At 39.7% G+C, this 24,652-nt stretch overlaps 1 protein-coding gene across 1 annotated transcript; it reads left to right on the forward strand.

Annotated features, from left to right (window-relative positions):
• Positions 1 to 24,652, forward strand: LOC140740268 (surfeit locus protein 4-like). Its single transcript, XM_073069389.1, has 6 exons — positions 1 to 132; positions 8,314 to 8,500; positions 16,388 to 16,464; positions 17,862 to 17,905; positions 18,945 to 19,131; positions 22,696 to 24,652. The coding sequence occupies exons 1-6, from the start codon at positions 82 to 84 to the stop codon at positions 22,960 to 22,962; spliced, it is 813 nt and encodes a 270-aa protein (XP_072925490.1). The 5' UTR covers positions 1 to 81; the 3' UTR covers positions 22,963 to 24,652.

The following is a 24,652-nucleotide window of genomic DNA, read 5'->3' on the forward strand; positions in this document are numbered from 1 at the left end:
CCCCCTCGGCGGACGCCCCGCCCCCTTCCCCTGCACGAGCCCGAGCGCGGAGTGAGCGGCCGAGCGAGAGGCAGGAGCGACATGGCGCCTTTGAGTGATCTCCTGGGGACTGCCGAGGATGTCGCTGACCAGGTACGCCTTCGCCCTTGGCTTCCTCACACCCCGGTCCGTCGGAGCTCCCTCGCCATTCACGCCAGGTCGGGGCCGCAGCGTCTGCTCTCTCCCCGTTTCCCATGGCCTAGTCGGGGGGCAATAGCCTCGGCTCCGCGTCGTTAACCCCCCCCCCCTCATTATCATCAAGAGTCCGTCAGGGTATTGTGATCCCGGCTTTGCACCCCGTCGATCCGGGGCTGCCCTGGCTGTTGATGAGGTTGCATCTAGTATTGGTCCCAGTTCCATTCAGTTGGAAATAACTGTACGGTCGGTGCTGTGGAACATTTGTTCAAAAAGCAAAAGTTGAGATTTCTGAACCAAACCTTAAAGATCTACACTAATCATTTAAAAGACTTAAGAAATATTTCTATTCAGAGGGTCGCATCACCCAGAAGTTTCATTTGAGGCCTATTTACATATTTCCGTTAGTATTGCAAACTGTTTCTCCAACAGAAATCTCCATAAGGAGATAGAAGGGCTGGTGTCCAAAGGCTTGGTCAAGAGGAGGAGTCTAGTGATGGGGGGGGGGGGGGTTGGTGCACTGGTGGCTGAAAACACAACTATCAATAGTGGAAATTGAGGGTGAGTAAGAAGTCAAGGTTAAGGGGAATTGGAGAATTGTAGACTGCAAGAAAGTCGGGGTCAGAAGAAAAGCACAGAGCAAATCAATTTTTTTTTAATCAAGGCTTTTCTGAACTTGGCTCCAAGCACAGATGTAAGGAAGGTTTGGTGTGAATTGAGATACTGGCAGCAAGAGTTTTGAATAGCCTCAAGTGTATTCTGGAATGTATTGGGGTGATCTAATTTAGAGACTTTGAGGAATTAAGAGATTTTCAGCTGTCAGTGAGCTACCTGTACTAGTGTCAGTAAAAAGCATAGTGGTTAGCACAAGGCTTTACAGTACTGGTGACTGAGGTTCAATTCTTTCTGCTGCCTGGAAGGACTTTGTACATTCTCGCTGTGATCATGTGGGTTTTCTCCCACAGACCTACTGGTTGGTAGGTTAATTGGTCATTGTAAATTATCCCTTGATTAGGCTCGGGTTAAATTGGGGATTGCTGGGCGACCAGAAGGGTCTGCTCTGTGTTTTATCTTAATAAATAAATAGATTCGATTCTTCATGGTGGCATTAATTTGGGGATCTAAAAATGAATACAGGATCAAATATCACAGCAAAGTGGCAAACAGGTCGTTTAATTTTAAAACAGTGTGAGAAGTAGCCCATTTTGTGTATAATTACGAAATGTACCAAGGTGCAATGAAAAACTTGTCTTGTGTACCATTCGACAGGGTAGTACAAGCTAAAATAATACCAGAGTACCGAATGAAGAGTTGCCATTTCAGGCAAAGTCCACTGCAGGTGGATGATAGGGTGTTTGGTCATAATGAGGTAGATAGTGGTCAAGAGTCTATTTTATCACTCCAGGGGATCATTCGTAGCCTTACAACAGCAGAATGGAATGCATCCATGACCCTGAAGGTACCTGCTTTCAGGCTTTTGTGTCTTCCCAATGGGACGGGTGGGACTAGTCAACGTCCAAGGTGGGTTGGAGGTCTTTGGTTATGTTAGCTGCTTTACTGAGGCAGTGAGAAGTCGATACAGAATGGTTGAATTGCCGGTTTATGTGATGTGCTGAGCTGTGCCCAGAACACTGCAGTTTCTGAAGGTCACGGGCCGAGCAGCTGCCATACCAGGCGTCATGCATCCATACATAATGCTTTCTATGGCGCATCGATGTAAACAAGAATGTTGGTGAGGATCAAAGAGAATACACCAAATTTCTTTAGCCTCCTGGGGAAGGGAAGGTGCTGGTGAAATTTCTTGGTCATGGTGTCAACGTGGCTGAATCAGGCGAGGCTGTTGATGACATTCATTTTTTAGGAACGTGAAACTCTCAACCCTCTCACCGATTTGTTTTCATGTCAAACCTGAATGACTGACCCCTTTGACTGATATCTGAATTGGGACTCTCCAGCCAAAGAAAATATCAGCCCTAAATTCACCCTGTCAAACTGCTTTAGAAGTTACCGTAATCATTTCAGTGAGATTAGCTCTGATGTATCTTACTCCCTCAGATAATCTTCACATCCTAAAATTCAGCTTGGAGGGACCTTTGTTGTATTGTAACATCTAGTATACCCTTCTTTGATGAGCTATATGCAGTTTTCCAGGAGAATTATACCATACTTGGGTATAATTTTATTAAAATACTTTTAATCTGGCATGAGTTCTCTTGCACTCAGAGCCCAAATTTAATTTATCTTTCTAATTTCTTTCTGTATCGGCACATAAGCTTTGAATGTTTTGCTAATATGAGCAAACATTTCTGTATGAATGCTTGGTGTTTTTCAGCCTCTTGCCGTTTGGAAAAAAATGTTTTGTCTATCCATGTTTTTCTGCTGTAATGATTTAATATATCTCCACAATATTTTCTATTAACCATGTCCTTGCTCATTCAGCTAGCCTGTCTTTAATCCCCTTGGTATGTCTGCATCTTAATGACTAGCACTGCCATGTAGCTTTTTGCCATCAAAAGCTTGAATGTATTCCAGTTAGTTCCTTCAGCCATCTTGCTGTTGTATCTGAATCCCATCACTAATTTCAGAGACACCCTAGTATGTAGATATAGCCTTCCAACTTGGAAATTATCTGTTATTGCTACTACTGTGTTTCATTTAGTGCATGCTGTGGCTGCTCAATCAGAGAATGATTACAGCAAGAAAGGAGCTATTCAGCCCATTGAATTCAGAGCCACTCCCCATCTTTTTCCCCAAAGCCCTCAAATTCTTCCTATTCCAGATTCTAATCCAGCTCCTTTTTGAACACTGCAATTGAATCTGTGTCCACTGTTTCAGACTCAAACTGTTCCCTCTGTTTTAAAAAAAAAGTTCTCTTTGTATCACTTGCAGCCAATCACCTGATTCCTAGTCATCCATCTGTCTGCCAATGAGAATTTCCTCTCTTTATTCTGCCTAAACCCTTCATAATTCTGTGAACCTCTATTATATTTCCTCACAGTCTCCTAGGTTCTAAGGAGAACAATGCTTTCCCAGTCTTTCTGAGTACTTAAAATCTTTCATCTCTGAAATCATTTTACTCTCTTCTCTACCTCATTCCTTATGTGTGGCACCCACAACAGTATTCCAGTGGTAGCCATATTTTTAATTTTCTTGCCCTCATATTTTTTCCCTCTATGTCTGCATGTTCTGTAAACAGTTTTTTAACCACATTAGTTATCAACACTGCCTCTTAAATGAACAAAGCACACATAGTCCAGATCTTTCTGTTCTTGTATCCATTTAGATTTGTGCCCTTTCATTTAAATGCTTATTATACATCGAAATGTAACAGGTTTCTCAATATTAATTTTTACCATTAATTTATACCTAATTGTGCATTCCAGTAAGCCCTCTTTATCTCTTGAAAGTGCATTTTGTCCTCTTCACTTTACTCTGAGCTTCCCAAGTTTTGTGCAATTCTGCAGATTTGGAAATTGTGGCCTGCAAACACAAGTCTGTGTCATAAATAGACACTTTTGAAGGTTGTGGTGCTGTGACTGATCTCTGGGATTGTTTCCATTGAATCTGAAAACAATCTTTCACCACTGTTTCCTGTTACACAGCCAGTTTTCTATCTATGCTGCCTCTGACCCTTGTATTCCCACAAATTTCAGTTTTGATGATAGCCCTATCATGTGCTGGGATGAGTCTTTTGGAAGCCCATATTCACCAGATCCACTTATCTCTCATTAACTTTGTTATTTCATCAAAAGCAATTTAGTTGTATGCAATTTGCAGTTAACAAATCCATGCTGGCTTTCTCTAATTAATCTGCATGTATCCAAGTAACTGCTGTTCTATGCTTGATTATTATTGCCATAATGACACCTACTACCAAGCTTAAATGGACAGGTTCACAGTTACTGTGTTTGCAGAAACATAGAAAACCTACAGCACGATACAGGTCCTTCGGCCCACGAAGTTGTGCCGAACATGTCCCTACCTAGAAATTACTAGGCTTACCTATAGCCCTCTATTTTACTAAGCTCCATGTACCTATCTAAATGTCTCTTAAAAGACCCTATCGTATCCGCCTCCACCACCATTGCTGGCACTCATTCCATGCACTCACCGCTCTCTGAGTGAAAAAACTTACCCCTGACATCTCCTCTGTACCTACTCCCCAGCACTTCAAACCTATGTCCTCTTGTGGCAATCATTTCAGCCCTGGGGAAAAAGCCTCTGACTACCCACATGATTGATGCCTCTCATCATCTTATATACCTTTATCAGGTCACCTCTCATCCTCCATTGCTCCAAGGAGAAAAGGCTGAGTTCACTCAACCTGTTTTCATAAGGCATGCTCCCCAATCCAGTCAACATCCTTGTAAGTCTCCTCTGCACCCTTTCTATGGCTTCCACATCCTTCCTGTAGTGAGGCAACCAGAACTGAGCACAGTACTCCAAGTGGGGTCTGACCAGGGTCCTATATAACTGCAACATTACCATTCAGCTCCTAAATTCAATTCCATGATTGATGAAGGCCAATACACTGTGTGCCTTCTTAACCACAGAGTCAACCTGCACGGCTGTTTTGAGCGTCCTGTGAACTCAGACCCCAGGTCCCTCTGATCCTCCATACAGCCAAGAGTCTTACTATTAATACTATATTCTGCCATCATATTTGACCTACCAGAAGTGTGACCTACTTCACACTTATCTGGGTTGAACTCCATCTGCCACTTCTCAGCGCAGTTTTGCATCCTATCAATGTCCCACTGTAACCTCTGAGAGCCCTCCACACTATGCACAACACCCCCAACCTTTGTGTCATCAGCAAACTTACTAACCCATCCCTCCACTTCTTCATCCAGGTCATTTATATAAAAAAAAATGAAGAGTAAGGATCCCAGAATACATCCCTGAGGCACCCCACTGGTGACCAACCTCCATGCAGAATATGACCCGCCTACAACCACTCTTTGCCTTCTGTGGGCAAGCCAGTTCTGGGTCCACAAAGCAATGTCCCCTTGGATCCCATGCCTCTTTACCTTCTCACTAAGCCTTGCATGGGGGACCTTATCAAATGCCTCGCTGAAATCATATACACTACATGTACTGCTCTGAATGCCTGAATCCTTTTTTTTTAAGCAAGTGTGTCACATTAGCAATTTTAAGTCCTCGGGCACTATCCCCGAATCTCTAGACATTTAGGAGATAGTAGCCAGGATTTGTGCAACTCCCTCCTTTAATTCCTATAACTATCAAGAACACCTGTCTGAATCAAATGATTTACCTACAACACACACAATATGCTGGTGGAACACAGCAGGTCAGGCAGCATCTATAAGGAGAAGCACTGTCGACGTTTTGGGCCGAGACCCTTCATCAGGACTAACTGAAAGGAAAAATAGTAAGAGATTTGAAAGTAGTGGGGGGAGGGGGAAATGCGAAATGATACGAGAAGACCGGAGGGGGTGGGATGCAGCTAAGAGCTGGAAAGGTGATTGGCGAAAGTGATACAGGGCTGGAGAAGGGAAAGGATCATGGGACGGGAGGCCTCGGGAGAAAGGAAGGGGTGGGGGAAGCACCAGAGGGAGATGGAGAACAGGCAAACAACTAAATATGTCAGGGAGGGGTAAGAAGGGGAGGAGGGGCATTAACGGAAGTTAGAGAAGTGCCATCAGGTTGGAGGCTACCCAGCCGGTATATAAGGTGTTTTACCTACTCCAGGTGGAACTAACTTTTCTAATTTATCAATTTTAGGCAATGCAGATTCTTGACCTCATCTTAAGTTGATACACCAGTTTATGTATGTTAAATGGCCTGACATATTTTCCACAATGGGTTAAACCAAGTAGCTGTTTGAGAAATTGTGTTCTCAATTGTGTTTACAAAATTAGACTGCAGGTGCTAAAACCTGGAACAAAAAAAAAGTGAAGAGCTAAAGGAACTCAGTAGGTCAGGCAGCATCTTTTGAGGGCCAGATAGTTGGTTTCAGGTCTTGGCCCTCAGTTGAACTGAATGATAGAGGGCAGGTGGCCAGTATAAAGTGGTGAAGGAGTTGGGTGTGGAAAGGACTGGAATAGGTGGATCTGAGTGTGTTTGATTGACAGGTGGAGTTAGGGAGATGAGAGAAGGGTGGAAATAGTGATAGAGACCGGGAGGTGATGGAGGTATCAAAGGACTGAAGATGATGGATTGAAATAGGAAAGGAAGGTAGAACTACTGGATTTGGGAAGGATTTCAAAAGATGTGGAATCAAACACTCCAGAAAGGTTAAAGATGACAGATTCTATTCTCTAAAAGAAAGTGAAAATATTTTAGAGCAGGAAAACCTATCTGATAGATTTTTAACAGGGATCTTGTCATTGAGCAGGTCCCATTACTGATACTAACTCTGGAGAGAAAGTATGTAAATTCTTGACCCTGAGGAACTGTCAAAGATAGGAAACAATGTTTTGTTACAGATTAAATAATTTGATATTTAGAAGATACTGTAGCATGGTGGTTTATACTGGACTGATTCTCATGAGGTGTTTGTTTAATCATACTATGGCAGCTGGGACATCTAGTGAATCCTGGGATATAAATGTTGTATCAGTAATCGGGGCATAAAATAATGTGGTTGTCATCAGGTTCACTGATGTGCTTCAGGGAGAGAAACCTGTCATCCTCATTTGACGTTTCCTAAGGTAGTAGAGTGATCATTCAAGTTGAGGATGACGTTCTCCTAAGATGTCTGTTGGTGGGTCCTCAGGTGGCTGTAGAGGCAGATCCAGGATCTACATATTCTAGTGCATTGTGGGCAAAAGCAATTGGTAGCTGTGATTAGTAGTTGGGCCTTGAACATCTGGAGGTGTTCTCCACAATAGATGTAATACAAAGGAAGCATTGTCAAACCAGAATATTGAAGTAAACAATTTCATTGTAATGATTGAAATTGTATAGAATCACCTGCTGTTACCTTTGATCTTGTGGGTAAACAATGTGATGTGATGTACTTAGAGTTTATGAAACTTTACCATGAGTGTCTCCACAAGAATGCTTTCAGGAGATGAATAAAGATGTCTATGTCACCAGCCTTACATGTCTGTCCAGTGACTTTGATCACAGTCACAAAAGAGGGGTTCATCAAATCAGGCACCAAATTATATGTTACTGCTGAGTGGAATTATGGTGAAATTACTCGTATTAAATTGTAGGAGATGTGTTGGTGGGAGTGGTGCACCATATAGCCACAATATTCTAAAAGCAAGTTGTCTTATCAGGCTGGAAAGGGCCACATTCTAAGATTGATGACACAGGTTTGCCAATTATTTGGTATATTGTGGAGATACCAACTTTTAAACATGAATGTCATCATAGTCTGAAAATGATTATGTATAAAACTGTGAGTGTTAAAAGAGACATTATAATGCAGAAGGAGATTCTCTACCAGGAACCATATCAGTAATCTTTTTTTAAAAAAACCTACATATTTGTGAGATAAATGGAATGATATCCTTCAATGAGCTGCAATTGGTCTAGTTTTCGAGAGTTTACTAGTTTCTGATACTTGGTGGTGTCTGAAAGTTGTTGCTATTTATTGAAGACTGGTTAACTGTTCCTATGGATTAATCCATCATGACATTATTCCCTTATGGGTATATGCTTGTCCAGAACCCTGGCCAGTTTTGAGATAAAATTTCAATTTACAGCTCACAGAAGTATGTTTTATGTTTCCTTGGTGAATTTTTTTATTGCCTTTTTGAGCATAGAATAATGTTAGTCAAGTTCTACCCCAAGGTTATTTATACTCCTTGAACTTCTGTAAATTGATTCCTAAAGCCTAAACTACTGTATTTTAAGACTTTCATATATATAATGTTTTACTTTTGATTTTTGTAAGGGGTGTCAATTTTAAAAATGTGTTTGTTCCTCAGTTGAGTAATTTCATTAAAGAACAGTGCATTCCATTTTCTGGCTTTTATTGCAACTTTCCAACATTTTTCTGTTTTTGTTTTAAAGGTAAGGTAACTTCCAAACAACCTGGTGCAACAGGAATTATATTGCACAGGGAGAGTACAAAAGATTAGTTGTGGGAAATCAATAGGTACACTCTTTAGTCTTAAATGTGTATGTTGTTTTGAGAATAATTATATCTCTGTAATTTTCCAGTTTCTGCGAGTAACAAAGCGTTTCCTGCCTCACGTTGCACACTTGTGTCTGATCAGCACATTCCTGGAAGATGGGATTCGCATGTGGTTCCAGTGGAATGATCAGCGAGATTACATCAGCAATAGCTGGCACTGTGGGGCTTTCTTTGGCATTCTGTTCGTTTTGGTTAACATGATTGGGCAGATTGGTGAGTCATTTATTTACTTGTTTGTTTGTTTAGAGATGCAGCCCAGAACAGGCCCATCCGGCCCAACAGCTGCACCACCCAGAAGCCCCCCAATTTAACACTAGCTTAATCACAGGACAGTTAACCTACTAACTGGTACATCTTGAGCCGCTGGAGAAAATCAGAGCACCCGGAAGAAACCCACTCAGTCACAGGGAGAACATACGGACTTCAAACTCTGACGCCCCGAGCTGTAATAGCATTGCACTAGTTGCTATGCTACTGTGGTGCCTTTTATTGTAATGGGGTGAAGAATGTCCAACTCTGCATCGTTTGGTCTTATCGGGTGAAGGGTGTAAGATTCTGTATTTGGCTGCAAACTGGATCAGCTGTTCAGATCCAAAGACATAATACAAGATCTTGTTTAGAATTGTATAACCTCACAGTACTTTCGCTTGTATATTTACTGGATATGGATGCCACTGGAAAAGTAAACACTTACTGTTCATCCACAATTAGCCGTGAGCTGATAGTGTTGAGCCATTGCCTTGCTCCTGTTGCAGTGAGTGTAGTGAAGGTGTTCCTGCTGGTGTGTAGTAGTTTTGGTTGAACTGAACATCTTGCTGAGCAAAGTTCATGGAGTTGGTTAGGGTAAATCACATTGCTTTAAATTCAATGTTGCATATGCAGGTAACGTAATTGATGGAAGTGTACAGAATTCACAACCCCCGACATTGCGCTGAGATTCACTTCGTTCCAGTGCAATGATGTAATTACTCTTACTGCACTTTGTGTTCAGTTTTTGATGCTCAGTAAATGAGTTGCTACAGGTTTTTTAAACATAAAATGCCAATAATTTGAAAACCTACACATAAAGATCAGGCTCGGCAAGTATTGCAAACCTTCTTTCCTAAAGAGCACTAATTAGGATAACCTGTTTTCATTGTCACTTTTAACTCCATATTTTTCATTTAACTATTTAAATCCCCCACTTTCCATGGTGAGATTTGATCTCATCTCCAAACCTTTGCTTCACAGGTCCAGTAAGAGCACTGCTTTGCCACCATATTCATTGAGTGTAAGGAAGAGGCTTAGGCCATTTCTTCACCCCCCCCCCCCCCCGACCTTCCCAACACCTCCCTGGCTGCACTTCTTATAAGCTTACTTGACCATACTATTAGTTCATGGTTTATCTGGAAGACTGTCAATTTTCCTTGTCCCCACAATGTTCCCTGCAGCTATTACTGAAACTCTGACCTTTTACCTTTTTTCATCTGCTTTTTCACTAACCCCAGGTCCCCTCTGCCTCCCCTTTCTCTTTTGGTCCACTCTCCTCTCCTATCAGATTCCTTCTTCTCCAGCCCTTGACCTTTCTCACCCACCTGGCTTTACATATTACCTTCCAGCTATCCTCTTTTCCCTCCGCCACCTTTTATAATTCAGCCATATTCCCCCTTCCTTCTCAGTCCTGAAGTTGGGTCTTGATAGGAAAAGCCAGCTTTTTATTCTTCATAGATGCTGCCTGACCTGCTGAGTTCCTCCAGCATTTTGTGTGTTGCTCTGGATTTCCAGCATCTGCAGGCTTTCTCGTGTTTATGATACTTTTCAATCTGTCTTCAACTTTTCCATTGACCTAGCACTTACCTGATGCACACATACATGATGTTACTCATGAAATGATTGTTCAGTGTATACAAATCAAACCAATATTGTCCAGCAATAAAACAATTATGCGCATCAGTACAGTTCATGACTGTCTTTCATTGGCATAGCAACTGCCAAAGCTTTTCATTAGCACTCAGTAGAAGACACTATAGCTTAATGCAGTGGCTAAACAGAGGTCAACTAACTTGATGCAGACTAAAGAACTGAAGTTGCATCTTTCTCATCTGCGTACCTTGGTAATGCGGGGGTAATAAGTGTTTTTTTGCATGGAAAATCAGCTTTGTAGATTTTCCATTACCCAGTTTCCTTAGCTAAATGATGACAGAGGTAAGACAATAGCCTGTGAGCATTATATTTATTTTAGAACATAGTACAGCACAGGAACAGAACCAGCTAAAATAATTCAAAAATATAAAAACTAATCCCTCCTCCCTGCACAATATCCTTATCCCTCTATCTTCCTCATAATCATATGCCTATCTAAACATCTTCTAAAAGCCTCTAATGTGTTTGCTTCTACCACTGTACCAGGCAGTGCATTCCAAGCATCCACCACTCTCAGTTTAAAAAAAGAACTTGCTCCTCACATCTCCTTTGACCCTTCCCCCCTCACCTCAATGCATACTCTCTGGTATTAGACATTTCTACCCTGGGAAAAAGTACTCCCTGCCTACTCTACCTATGCCTTTCATAATCTTATAAACCTCTATCAGATCTACCCTCCAGAGCACTGAACAGTTATAGAAAAAAAGAATGTAATAGATAAGAAATGAAGTACTCATGAAAACAGCAGTAGATATTTGGTCTAATGGGAGCTGTGAGCAGAAGCACAAAGAAAAGCAAATTAGGAAAAGGCCACTAAAGAGTAGGTGGTGATGTCTATTTTATGAAATATTCCACAAGGCAAAGGCAAAATAACTAAAGAACTGTCACAGAATAGAGGCATATAGTGATGTCAAAAATGGCTTGTATAAATACATTGCTGTAGAAGATAGCTTGAGAAGGTTTGAGAAAACCAGGAGAATATCAACTAGCTGAGATACAGGGAACAGGAGTTTGAAAAGAGCCAATATGCATGAAAAGCAGGTATCAACAGTATTGCTAGGCTGAGAGTTTATGTTAAGTTTGGGAAGCAGGTGGGAATGAATTTCAAATGAAGCCTTGAGGTATTAAAAAGCAGAAAACCTGCTGCAGTATAGCTATACTAAAAGTGTTACCCAAACACCTAAAAGTAGGTCATCTTAATGTTGCAGAGGATGTGGGTTTTGAAGCTTCTCTTTAAACAAAATAGTTACCTGAGGCTTATGATTAGAGGGCCACGGGAATCTAAATAAATTATAATTTATGGAGGACAACTTTGGAGAGGAGTCAAAATTTTAGGAGCAGGCATGCAATACAATGTTCAAAGATGGCAACTATTTTCATAGAAATTATACAGCTGACTTTTGAACAACTATGGAATAGTGTTGAAGAGCTAGAGCTATTGATTTAACATGAGGGATGACTGGAAAGGCACACTAGCAGAAAATCCAAGGAACTGGGGAAGTCTCATAAAAAGAATTTAATTTTAACATCATTGAATTGAAAGAAAATTTGGAGCTTTCAGGAAGTAATAGACAATAGACAATAGGTGCAGAAGTAGACCATTCGGCCCTTCGAGCCTGCACAGCCATTTTGAGATCATGACTGATCAATTCCTTATCAATACCCGGTTCCTGCCTTGTCCCCATATCCCTTGATTCCCCTATCCATAAGATACCTATCTAGCTCCTTCTTGAAAGCATCCAGAGAATTGGCCTCCACTACCTTCCGAGGCAGTGCATTCCAGACCCCCACAACTCTCTGGGAGAAGAAGTTTTTCCTTAACTCTGTCCTAAATGACCTACCCCTTATTTCAAACCATGCCCTCTGGTACTGGACTCTCCCAGCATCTGGAACATATTTCCTGCCTCTATCTTGTCCAATCCCTTAATAATCTTATATGTTTCAATCAGATCCCCTCTCAATCTCCTTAATTCCAGCGTGTACAAGCCCAGTCTCTCTAACCTCTCTGCATGAGACAGTCCAGACATCCCAGGAATTAACCTCGTGAATCTACGCTGCACTTCCTCTACAGCCAGGATGTCCTTCCTTAACCCTGGAGACCAAAACTGTACACAATACTCCAGGTGTGGTCTCACCAGGGCTCTGTACAAATGCAAGAGGATTTCCTTGCTCTTGTACTCAATTCCCTTTGTAATAAAGGCCAACATTCCATTAGCCTTCTTCACTGCCTGCTGCACTTGCTCATTCACCTTCAGTGACTGATGAACAAGGACTCCTAGATCTCTTTGTATTTCTCCCTTACCTAACTCTACACCGTTCAGATAATAATCTGCCTTCCTGTTCTTACTCCCAAAGTGGATAACCTCACACTTTTTTACATTAAACGCCATCTGCCAAGTATCTGCCCACTCACCCAGCCTATCCAAGTCACCCTGAATTCTCCTAACATCCTCATCACATCACACTGCCACCCAGCTTAGTATCATCTCGTACAAGCTGTTTCAAGAATTAATACAGAGTGTGAATCATATACACACAAGGCAGTTGTCATATCAGATTTAGGTTTTTGATCATGCTTCACAAGAACATACAAGCACGTAACTTAGTAGTACCCTTTCACCATTCAAGTTCATGTAAAAGTGCATGGAATGCAGGTTTTACTCTTTAGATCTGTACCTTTCCCAGGTATTGTCCTATATTCCTTCCAGAATGCTACCATTGTCCTAACATTATCAGCTTTGTTCATTGTTACCATCCCTCTAACCACTATTTTTGTGGGGGTATTCCCATGCTACTCCTTGTCTTCCCCCACTTGACTCTTTACCTTCTTATACCACTCTCCCACATTGGTAATTGGCCTTTTTTTAACCCTGCATTTATTTATTTACATTGTTCCTTTACTCTTCTGAACCCTTTAATATGATTTTCCAGTTCAGTCTCAATTGCCTTGGAAATTTGTGTCTCTTTATGTTTGTAATCAAATAGTGGGAATTCTTCACTTAACGGATTTGAGCAAGCAACAGCATAAAGGTGTAGGTTACTGGAAATATTTACAGAAAATTGTATTTTAGAGAAAAGCTAAAAACAAATCTGAACCGATTTTTGAATAGAATGCTGTGTACAGGCCAGGAGAGTGGCATTTTAATACACAGACCCACAACCACCCATTGAAATGTGGTTTTGCAGATGATGTGAAAGCTACATCATACTTGCAGCTATATATTCAGTTTTGTACTTTAGTCCAATTATTTCTTTGCCTTGGAAAGATTTTTGCCTGGAGAAAGTTTAACAAAACCCCCTGCTATGAGCAAATAGAAGATGCAACACTAATTCTTTGTCAAAGAAGTTGTATAGTGATATCTGCTATGATGTATTACAGGAGGAACTTTTTAGCCTTGCCCTCATCTTCACTGTCATTATCTTTTGTTTTGATTTCATTCTTCCAATATAGGTGAGCAACAAACATCTATAAAGTGTATATTAGCATTCTGATAGATGCTTTGGATTTATTCCTAGGGACAAGTGTGCTAGTTAATGGAATTGATACTAAAATGGCTTATTATAGCAATTATAAATGTGCTGTTGTGTTGGGAATGTGAAAGCCCTGCCCTGCCTACTGCTACGTTACCATGCTATGAACCTGGTTGCAGTCTCAGCCTTCTGCTGGCCTCGCTCTGTACAATGTGAGACAGCAGCAATGTACGTTAGCTGCCAGGGTTTGATAGGCTGTGGTACAAACTGCTATCTCCCCTTCTCCTTGGTAACAGGCTCAAAGTCCAGAAACCATCTCTGCCCGTCGCGTCTCTGTCAGACGCACACCGCCAGTGATGAAGGTCAGCCATTGCTCATTGGCTGTGGTTTGCTCTTGCAGCAATGAGATCCCCCTTCCATTGCTGAGGCTGTGCCATTGAAGGGGTGAGGTTTGTGCCAGGTTCTCAGCCCACCAACATGCATGTAGGTAAATTTATTTTCTTTCAGGATTTGCATACCTGGATGTGTCTCACACTCAGATAACAGCACTCAGTTAATTTTTATTGATTATCGATGAAGATTTCTCAAGGTTTCTAGTTTTATTCCTCTAAGGGAAGTGTTGTACAGTCTCAACTACAGGAGAAAATTGGAGAGATCTAAAGTAATATTTAATTAGTAGGATGTGATCATTTTGGTTATAAAGACCTTATTGAGCTCATAGATTCTATCTACTGTTGCTCCAACATAACTATGAAGTTATTTGAAGCAATCACTTAATTCAGTAGCATTAGTCTGGTACATTGAGTGGTTCACAAGTCAAAACACAACCCTTTTCTTTGCCACCTCAAAATCAAGCTGCAGTGTACCAGAGAAACACACAATGTTCGCTCAGCAAATCTTCCTATTAGAACCTACACTTAAGTATGCTAAGAAAACATGCCAGTCAGCGGTGTCAAAATCTGGAAATTCCCCATGCTACAGAAGTTAATGCTCTATAGTTCAGCATCACTGGCTATTTGTATTTGTACATCACTCTTAATCCCTGTTTAATCATTAACTATTTCCTGAAGTGCAGAAGATTCAACCAGTTTGAGTATCTGATTACTAAATCTGAAATCTAAACACCCTACCTGCATGCTGCACGCATTAGAACAAGTATGATCCAAAAAGACAAAGTAAGCATATTAGTGTGAAGGGAAAAATTCCCTGTATTGTGCTTTTCAGCTCTTCTCTCACCTGCACTGTGCTTTTGGGAGTGAGTAGTCTCATCCGTAATATACAGGCTTCATTATGGACAGTATTCTGAATATCCATCTGGTCACCAGCAGCACTTGGTGTAATAATCACAACTGTTTGGGTGGGGTGGGGGCTCTAACAGCCCTTTGGAATCCCAACTAAATGACAGATATTCCTCAGTTTACAACTTTTTGTCTGAACACTGTTATTCCTTAGGGCATGGCTTTAACTAACAAAGCTTGCTCTGCAGTGAAACTGCTGTTTGCTCTACATAGAAAAACACTGTGCAGAAGTATCCAAGATTCATTTTTCCCTTTTTAGATGTACAAAATTTCATTTAAAGAATTTTTTTTCCAGGATGCATCTCTTCAGTAAATTATGGAATTATGTAGAGAGGGACCTAAGAATGTATGAGTGGGTGGCAGTTCAGAGGATGAGAAATGAAACTGCTGAAAACCCATACACACTATAGGAAGGACTCAATTGTTAGTATGGTTCCAGTAATGTGAAACTTCTGTTTTCTAGATAGACTGCTCCTAGAGTGGAAGGAAATAGGATTTAACAAATATCCAAAGGTCCTGACCGAGTTTATGGAGAGAAACTGAATCAAGAACCAGAGGAGTTTGTATTTGCAATCATAAACAATTAATTGTACATATTTTGTGTTGTCATTGGATTTATTAGCCTACCTACAGGAAAGATGCAATTAAGGTTGAAAGACTATAGAGAAAATTTACAAGGATGTTTGGTCTGGAGGACCTGAGTTATAAGGAAAGATTGAATAGATTAGGATTTTATTCCTTGGAACGTAGAAGATTGAGAGGAGATTTGATAGAGGTATACAAAATTATGAGGCACATAAATAGGAAAAATGCAAGCAGGCTCTTTCCACTGAGGGTGGTTGGGACTACAATTGGAGATCATGGGTTAAAGATGAAGAGTTTAAGGGGAACATGAGGGGAAATCTCTTCACTCAGAGAGTAATGAGGATGTGGAATGAGCTCCCAGTGCAAGTGGTGCATTCAATCTCAATATCAATGTTTAAGAGAAATTTGGTTAAGTACATGGATCGAAGGTGTATGGAGGGCTATGGTGCAGATCAGTGGGAGTAGGCAATTTAAATTGTTTGGCACCGGCTCGATGGGTCAAACGGCCTGTTTCTGTGTTGTACTTTTCTATGACTTTGTTCATTTTATAGAAGTAAATATGGGCCAAACACAGGCAAATGGGATTCGCTTAGTTAGCAAGTTGATTCACATGAAAGAGTTGGGCTTTGAGGCCAGTTTACTATGCTGTAAAACTCACGGGACATTAAGAGATGTGGTAGGAGATATTGAGCATACGTATAAATTTTTTCCGCAGTCCTTTGCAAATTTCTGACAGAAATAGATAAGTGTTGATTGAAGATGTTTTAGATAAACTCTTGCAAAAAGTGTGTAAATTTGTTACTGTGAAATGTGTTTCCTAAGTCACTTATTTCTTTCTAAACAGGTGGTTGCATTCTAGTGCTGACTCGGAAGTTTGTACCTTATGCTTGCTGTGGTTTATTTTCACTCATTGTTTTGCAGGTAAGTTCCAAAACCCCCACAAGGCAGAAAATCTCTTCTGAATTATAGACTAAAATTTTTCTTCATTTCCACCTTTATACACTGGAATTAATAGTCTGTAGGATGTGTTGAAGCTGTGCAGTTAACACATTCCACCTTTTAAACAAAAAGGCTGTGTGCCTCCATGAACTATATTAATTTGTTTATGTTGAAGAAAATGTTTAAAATCAAATTTAGTATTCCCTCTGAGTTTATTGGGTCTTATTCAACTGATGTGTTCTTAGGAAGATACAACATCTTGTTAAATAAATGAACCCTTCCCCATGTTCCATGCAGAAATAAATTTCTTAGCATGTTGTCAAACAGGGACTTGACCCTGGTTTTAAAATTATTTCTCCTTTTGGGTTTTCTTGGATTTTATACATGCTTGACATTTCCCCCTATCCATCTTTGGTTATGGTTGACTGATACCTTAAAAGCTGAAATAATAATAGTTTCCACATGCCCTAAAGAGCACTTCCCCTGATTCTGAGTGTTGTCTATAATGGTCTAATAAGCAGACTTGATGAAAATGACAGAGCAATATCATTGAGCCTTCTGCTTCATCCCAAACAGATTTAATCAAAGATGAATCTGAAAAATTTAAATATAATATGGTAAAGTTTGCAAAACATAAATCTTCCATCCAATATTATAAACAAAGTGATAAGTGTGAGCTGTGACTTGTTGAGCAATATGGTATCAGTTGGCTCTCAGTTCAAGTCCCATTCCAGACAGAAGTACATTTTGTAGAGGGGGGTTACACCTCAGGATGCTGTTTGTTTTCGATGAAGTAAAGGTGATTTTACCCTTGGTAAAGTAAAATTCCTATCCTTCAAAGAAGAGAAATAGATAAGTGTTGTCCTGGGTCCTTGGTGTCCTGGATCATGTTTATAGCTCATTAGAACAGGTTATATGGTTATTGTTATGAGAGCTTTGCACATAAATTGACTCCAGTTTTTGCTATATTTTAGAGTTATTGACATTAATACAAACATCCTGGAAATGACTCAAATAGTGTAAACATATATCTTAGCAGCACTGAGGTCAGGATTGTGACAAAGCAGCAAACAGTTTTTTGTGGGGGGGGGGGATACACCAATAAAAGGTATTTGAGACCAATAACAGGAAAGGGATGCATAAGGGAATTTTTTATTTGTAACACAGGAGCAGAATTTATAATGTAGATGTATAGTACTGGATGAAGGAGAAAGGAAAGGGGACACAGAAAAGGTTAAGAGATTCATACTTGCATGATAAGATTTCCTATCCCAACATCTAGCATTTTTTGTTTTTTTTTTGATGAATTATGTTTGTTACTTGCCCTAATTGTTAGGTTTTCAAGCCAATAGTGCAGCTCTGTTGTATTTTTTTTCCAGACTGTTGCATACAATATTCTCTGGGACTTGAAATTCATTATGAGGTAAGTTAGACATTATTGTAAGCTTGGCAGTGTGATATTATATTATGATTCCTTGTGATGGCTAAGGCTGAGAATCAAGGTAAAAGGTTTTTGTCATCCATATTATTCTTTTCCTAAAACTTTTTGTGATAAGGACATTTTGAAATCCATTGTAGAAACAAGGTGATCCACTCTTGTGCACACACCCACACTTGTATATAAACTTCTAAAGAGTAGAAGAAATAGGAGCAGGTGTAGGCCATCCAGTCCTTCCGGTCTGCTTCAGTAAATCGAGGTTGATCTTCTACCTCAGTCATTTCCCCGTAATCTTTGGCCAGAAATATATAGATTTTTAAGTTCACTACTCTGTGTGATGAAGCTATTTTTCACCTCCAGTCTAAATGAGGGTGTGCCACTTATTTGAAAACTATATTCCTGATGGATCTCAGCCCAAATGTCAACTGTTTCCTCTTTTCCATAGATGCTGCCTGAACTGTTGAGTTCCTCCAGCATTTTTGTGTGTGCTGCTTTGGATTTCCAGCAGCTGCAGATTTATTTTTATGTTCCCAATCCTAGACTTGTTCAGCCAAGAGAAACATTTTTCTGCATCTAATGTTCAAGCTCTTTAAGAATATTGTGTGCTTCAATGAAATTGCTTTCTTTTTAAACTCCAGAGAATACATGCCTTGTCTAAGCCATACCAGAATTACTGAGATATTGACCTGCTTTCCTGAATTTGATTTGTATTGAGTTGTGTCTTCTGTAATATGTGTTTATGTATATTGAACAAGAGTAGGTTATGCTTACTCTGTTATTTGGCCTTAATGATGCTTGCTTCCAGGGTCACATGTGAAGATTGCCACTTTGTAATGAAAGGAAGTGCTAGAACTTGGAGATTAGAACCATTTTTACGAAGAGATTAGATGTCACAATGTCTTATCCTGGCTTTCTAGACTTGAGGAGTTGCACACTAGAGAAATTTTGGAGGAAGACTATATTTTGTTTTGCAGATTTTAACTATTGCATTTAATGACAAGGAATTCCTTTTGACACTATTCAGGAGTCTTGCTCTTGGAGGTGGCTTGCTACTGCTCTTGGCTGAATTTCGATCAGAAGGGAAGACTATGTTTGCGGGTGTGCCCACCATGGGTACTAATTCCCCACGTCAGTACATGCAACTCGGCGGTCGTGTCCTACTTGTCCTGATGTTTATGACTTTGTTGCACTTCTCCTTGAATGTGCTAATGGTGAGTGATTTGAAAATTATCTCTCTTTAAATTGCCAATTTTTAATTTGGTACAAGATCTTAAGCTGTGATATATTAGTCAAGGGAGGTCTGGTCCATATAGTAAACTTCACTGAATGATTATATTAGCAATATTGTTGAATAAGTTGCAGCTTCCTGTGTTATCATTATCAGAAATGGGTTCAAATTTTGGATCCAATTACAAAGCAGAAATAAGTCTTTGATTTTGCACTGTGTAACTACCTGTCACCTTTCCAATCCCAGTTGTGAATAATCCTGGATGGTTTGGTTTTAAGAGTGTAATATTGGTTTTGAAACTAGTCAATACCTAGCTTATTGAGTAAATAGTGTCATCTGCAATACTACTAATGATTTTCATTAATGTGACTTTTGATTCAAAAATTAAAACTTAGCAAATTTAAGGCTTATATTTTAATAATTAGTATCAGCCAAATATTGATTTAATTTTTGGTTTATAGTTGATATAGAGGATATTCTGATCCCAGTTTGAATGCTTGAATCACCATGCTTATCCACACTAATTTATTTGCCAGACGTTGTCCACTCAGCTTTGATTTTTGTTAGCAATTTACATTTCCTATCAGCCTTCTCAGCTTAGCTTTACGTGCTAAGACAGATATAAAGCTTGAGGAGTACATGATTCCATTCCAGGCCTAGATAGAGTAGACATGGAGAGGGTGCTTTCTATAGTGGGTGAGTCTAGGATCAAAGGGCATAGTCTCAGAATTGAGGGACATCGCTTTAGAACAAAGATGAGGAGGAATCTCTTTAAAAAGAGGGTGGTGAATTCTGAGGAATTTGTTGCCACAAACAGCTGTGCAGAACAAGTCTTGGGTATATTTATAAGTTCTTGATTAGTCAGGACCTCAAAGGTCACGGGGAGAAGGCAGTAGAATGAGGCTGAAAGGGATAATAAATCACCCATGATGGAGTGGCGGAGCAGATTCAATAGGCCAAATATCGTAATTCTGTTCCTATGTCCCAGGACTTCTGGTTTTATTTGTGTGTAAGTGAAAATATTTGGGTGCCTAACAATGTCTGGAGAACCTGTAATGTTCCTCAATCTGTGAAGGTACCTTTTGTTCCTTACTTGCATGTTTGTTACTTCCTAACTTAGCTGTTTCAGCCTTCCAAATTCTACTGTCTGTAAAGTTAGTCATCTAAAAATATGTTGTCCATTTCATCTCATGCCAGGTCCCATTCACCTATCAGCCATTGTGCTCATTGGACTGTAGTGGTTCCTGGTTAATATATTCTTCTTGCTTTTAAAATCCTAGTATTTGATTTCAAGTTCTTTTGTAATTTTCTCCAACCTCATTGCCCTCTGAAATGTAATTCAGGTTTCTGGATCTCAGTGAAAATTAATTGCTCCAACATTGACAGCCATGTCTTCAGTTCCTGAGAACCTGAGCTTAGAAAATCCTTCCTTAAGCCTCTCAATATATATCTTTCAAGGTACTCCTTAAATCTCACTTCTCTAACCATGCTTTCAGCCTGTTTCTTTGGTATCTATTTTTGTCAATGCTCCTGGGAATTACTTTAGAACATTTTGCATCATAAAAAGCTTGAACAAATAGATGATGTTATTATCCATATACAGGCAATACCAGGTTGCAGACATCCAACTATGGACAGCCCTAGATACAAATGGCCTGTCATAATATTATTAAATTGAAAATTCTAACATATATAAACAGCAGAGCTAGTTTCCTGTCCTCGGTTTTAGTAATTGTTCTTATCAATCTTAGACTATAAGACATAAGAGCAGAATTAAATCACTCAACCCATTGATCCTGCTCCACTATTCAGTCTTGGCTGATTTAATATCCCTCTAACCCCATTCTCCTGCCTTCTCCCCATTAATCTTGATACCCTTACTAATCAAGAATCTATCAACCTTCATTTAAATATACCCAATGACTTGGCCTCCACAGCTGTCTGTAGTGATGAATTCCACAGATTCACCATCCTCTGGCTAAAGAACTACCTCCTCATCTCTGTTCTGAAGGAACATCCTTGTATTCTGAAGCTAAATACCTAGCCCCAGACAGACAGGCACAGTGGGTGAAAATAGTCAGTGTAATGTGGAAATATGTGAAGTTACCCACTTTGGTGTTCAAGATAGGAAACCAGTATCAGTTAGATATTGGGAAATGTTGATATGCAAAAGGACTGAAGTGTCTTTGTACACAAATTACTGAGAGACAACACCCAGCTGCCGGCAGTTAGCGAGGCAAATGATATATTGATTACAAAGTCATTTGAGTACATCTGTAGATTTTACACATAGGGCCTCAATTACACAACACTTGGAGTATACACTACGGACAAAAACTCAGTTACAGATGTGTCTCCTTTGCCATGAGAGAATATACTTGTCATAGAGGAAAAAATCTACAGACTGTTTAGAGGAATGATTGCTTTGCCATATGAAGACAACTTGAATAGATTTGGCCGTTATCTTTTGGAATTCAGAAGAATGACAAATCTCATAGAACCCTACAGAACAGGAAAGGGCTGTTCAGTCCGCAATATTGTACCAAACTAATTAAGCTAATGGTACCCATTTGAACTAATATCCTCTACTGCACATGGTCGACATCCCTCCATTCATGTGTTTGTTTGGCATCTTACACGCCTGTATTGTATCTGACACCACCACTGCTCCAGGCAGCGGTTTCCAGATGCCCTCCACTCTATATGGGGTGGGGGGAATTTTGCACATCTCTTTTGAACTTTCCCCCTCTCATCTTAAAGCCTGCCCTCTAAATTTCAACCCCAGGGAAAAAGAAGTTATCTAATCTACCTATACTACTTATCATTTTATATATTTCTATTGTATCTCCGCTCAGCTGCCACTGCTGTAGTGTAAATAACTCAGGTTTATCTAACATTGTAGCACCTGCACTCTGCTCCATAGTAAATCTTCTCTGCACCCTCTCCAAAGCTTCCATATCCTTGCATCTTATGTGCTTTCAGTGCCATTCATTATCAATCTGAGGTATTACCATAGCTATAGATTTTTGTATATATGCCAACTTATACACAAAATTTTCTCTGGGAATAACAAAAAATGTATCTTGATTAATCAGGTAGCACCTCACGTGGTCAGATTCTGAAACTTATACCCTAAAGTGCTGTTGAAACAGGAAAACTAAAAATCCATAAAAATTTAAGATTGATTATTGGGCAAGAATATGGGTTACTGGTATGAGTCATCAGATAGTTTAAGATAGAAAGCAGCTATAAACTGACTAAATGGTGGAACAGGGTTGATGGACCACTTCTGCCCGTACCGCTCTCAGTTGCATCATGTAGTAAAAGACTATAAAAATTGCAAGGGGTACTGTTCGTGCTTTTCTGAAAGGGAAAATGGAACTTTTACTTTTAATACTCTTGAGCAAAGTGGTCTAATAGGCTGTTTCAGGAGAAGTTCAAGCACTTGATGTGTCTGGAGTCACATTGGTGGGAAACAATGATATGAGAGTTTATTTAAAAAGTGGAATGTTTCCTAAACGTTCCTTCCTTTTTTTTCCTTCCTTAGATTCTTCAAGATATCATTGGCACTATTTTGATAATCCTCGTGGCTGTTGGTTTCAAAACTAAGTTGGCTGCGCTTACACTGGTCATTTGGCTCTTTGTGTTGAATGTGATTCAGAATCCATTCTGGCAAGTTCCTGTTTACAGACCCCTGCATGACTTTCTAAAGTATGACTTTTTCCAAACCATGTCTGTAATTGGAGGCCTTCTCTTGGTTGTAGCATTGGGGCCTGGTGGAGTCTCGATGGACGAACATAAAAAGAAGTGGTGATGGGTATCCTGCAAAGATAAATATATATTTGTGTAATTTTTTAATTATTTTTACAACTGTGAAGTGTCTGTCCGAAGACTTTTTTTCACCTGGTTTCTTTCATGTGAAATTTTAAAACCACACATCCATTTTTTTTTCCCTTCGCTGCAGTATTTAGGTATTAAATTGTGTTAAAATTGGTGCCAAAATTTACCAAGCAGTCAGCTGGTACAATCTTTTTCACAGCGCAGTCAGTATTGGAAGCTGATTGACTGGGAGATACTTCCTTCCTCTTCGACATTTCAGACAATCTATTTAATGAATTCTATGAGCAAGGTGACTTCATGACTACTTAGAATAGTCTCTTAGGTTTAATAGTGAAGACGGACATCGAAGGCATGATGGCTCTCACACATTCCTCAATCTCAGACCTTCATTTCAAATGCTATCATACATAAAATAACTGCTGTATATCTTATTACATTGGTCCAGTTGATCCAAAAATCCTATCATTTGACCATTTCAAACTAAATGAGTATTCGAATGCTATGAACCTTAAAACATGGAACAGCGACCTTATTACAAATTGAAGTGCCTTGCACTATAACGTGTTATTGTTATGAATTTCAACTTAGTTCTTACACTGAAGGCAACTTTAAGACTGGTTGTGTCCTTTTCCTGGCCAGTCTGAAGACCAAATGTTTGATTTTGCTTTTATTGTTTTAATTAAATGTCTTCAGGAAGTCAGCACCTGGCAACTGAATAATGAGTGGGCAGAATACCTGTACACTGTGACTGACTGAATAAGCAGTCAAGTACCCAACTGGAGCCAAGCTTTGTGTAACCCTTAAACAATCTTTTAGCAGACACTGTACCTAAAATGGTTATTATTAATTCTGTTTTGCTTGTCCTTTATTAACTCCTTAGCTACCTTTTCCATCCTTGGAGTGCTAATTATCTTTATTGGTCATATTTTATAAATCAAAAGTTCTCCTATTTTGCCTTTGCCGTTAAGCAACAAGCAAGTATGATGGACTGGTGCTTTGCAGTCTTCCTCTTCTCTTCCCCTATTGATTTGGAAGTGCCTATATTCTGTAGAGTGTCAATCCAGGAGAGCACAGCGAAAAGTTTAAACATTAGATATTCTACTGGGGGCGTAGTAACTATGTTTTGATTTGCTGCATGGAGTTACCACTAAAGTGAGAGATCTGATAGAGATTGAAATATTTTGATGTTCAACGTTCTCTGGTAACCCTGTTGCTGTTGACTTTCTGTCTGGAGTTGCAATAAGAAAGATTCAGGATGGGAAAAAGGCTGCAGGTTACACATGTATGAAATCAAAGTTCCAAGACTTGCAAAAATTCAAGAGTTTCACTCATTGAAGCCTCTAAAACCTGAGGTATTGTTGGTACGTAATTTGCCAAAACCACCTTATGTAGACACATAACCATTTTATAAATAGTTTTTAATGTGTTTAGTATGAATGTGTCTGAAGATTCTGCAGCAGTATATGTTGGCGATGCTGACTTTTGAATGTGTTGACATTGTGGCTGTATTTGCAGTTCTGGATAACATTAAATGCAATGAAAAACTTGTATACGGAATCTAAACTGTACAGTAAAGGAGGCTGACTTATTTTCCTTTCCGTATTTCCTTCTGAAAGGTCTGATTTCAGACCGTAAGTTCTGGATCATTAAAAAATAACACATTC

The sequence above is a fragment of the Hemitrygon akajei genome, chromosome 16, assembly GCF_048418815.1.
Source record: "Hemitrygon akajei chromosome 16, sHemAka1.3, whole genome shotgun sequence".
In the NCBI taxonomy this organism is placed as follows: Eukaryota; Metazoa; Chordata; class Chondrichthyes; order Myliobatiformes; family Dasyatidae; genus Hemitrygon; species Hemitrygon akajei.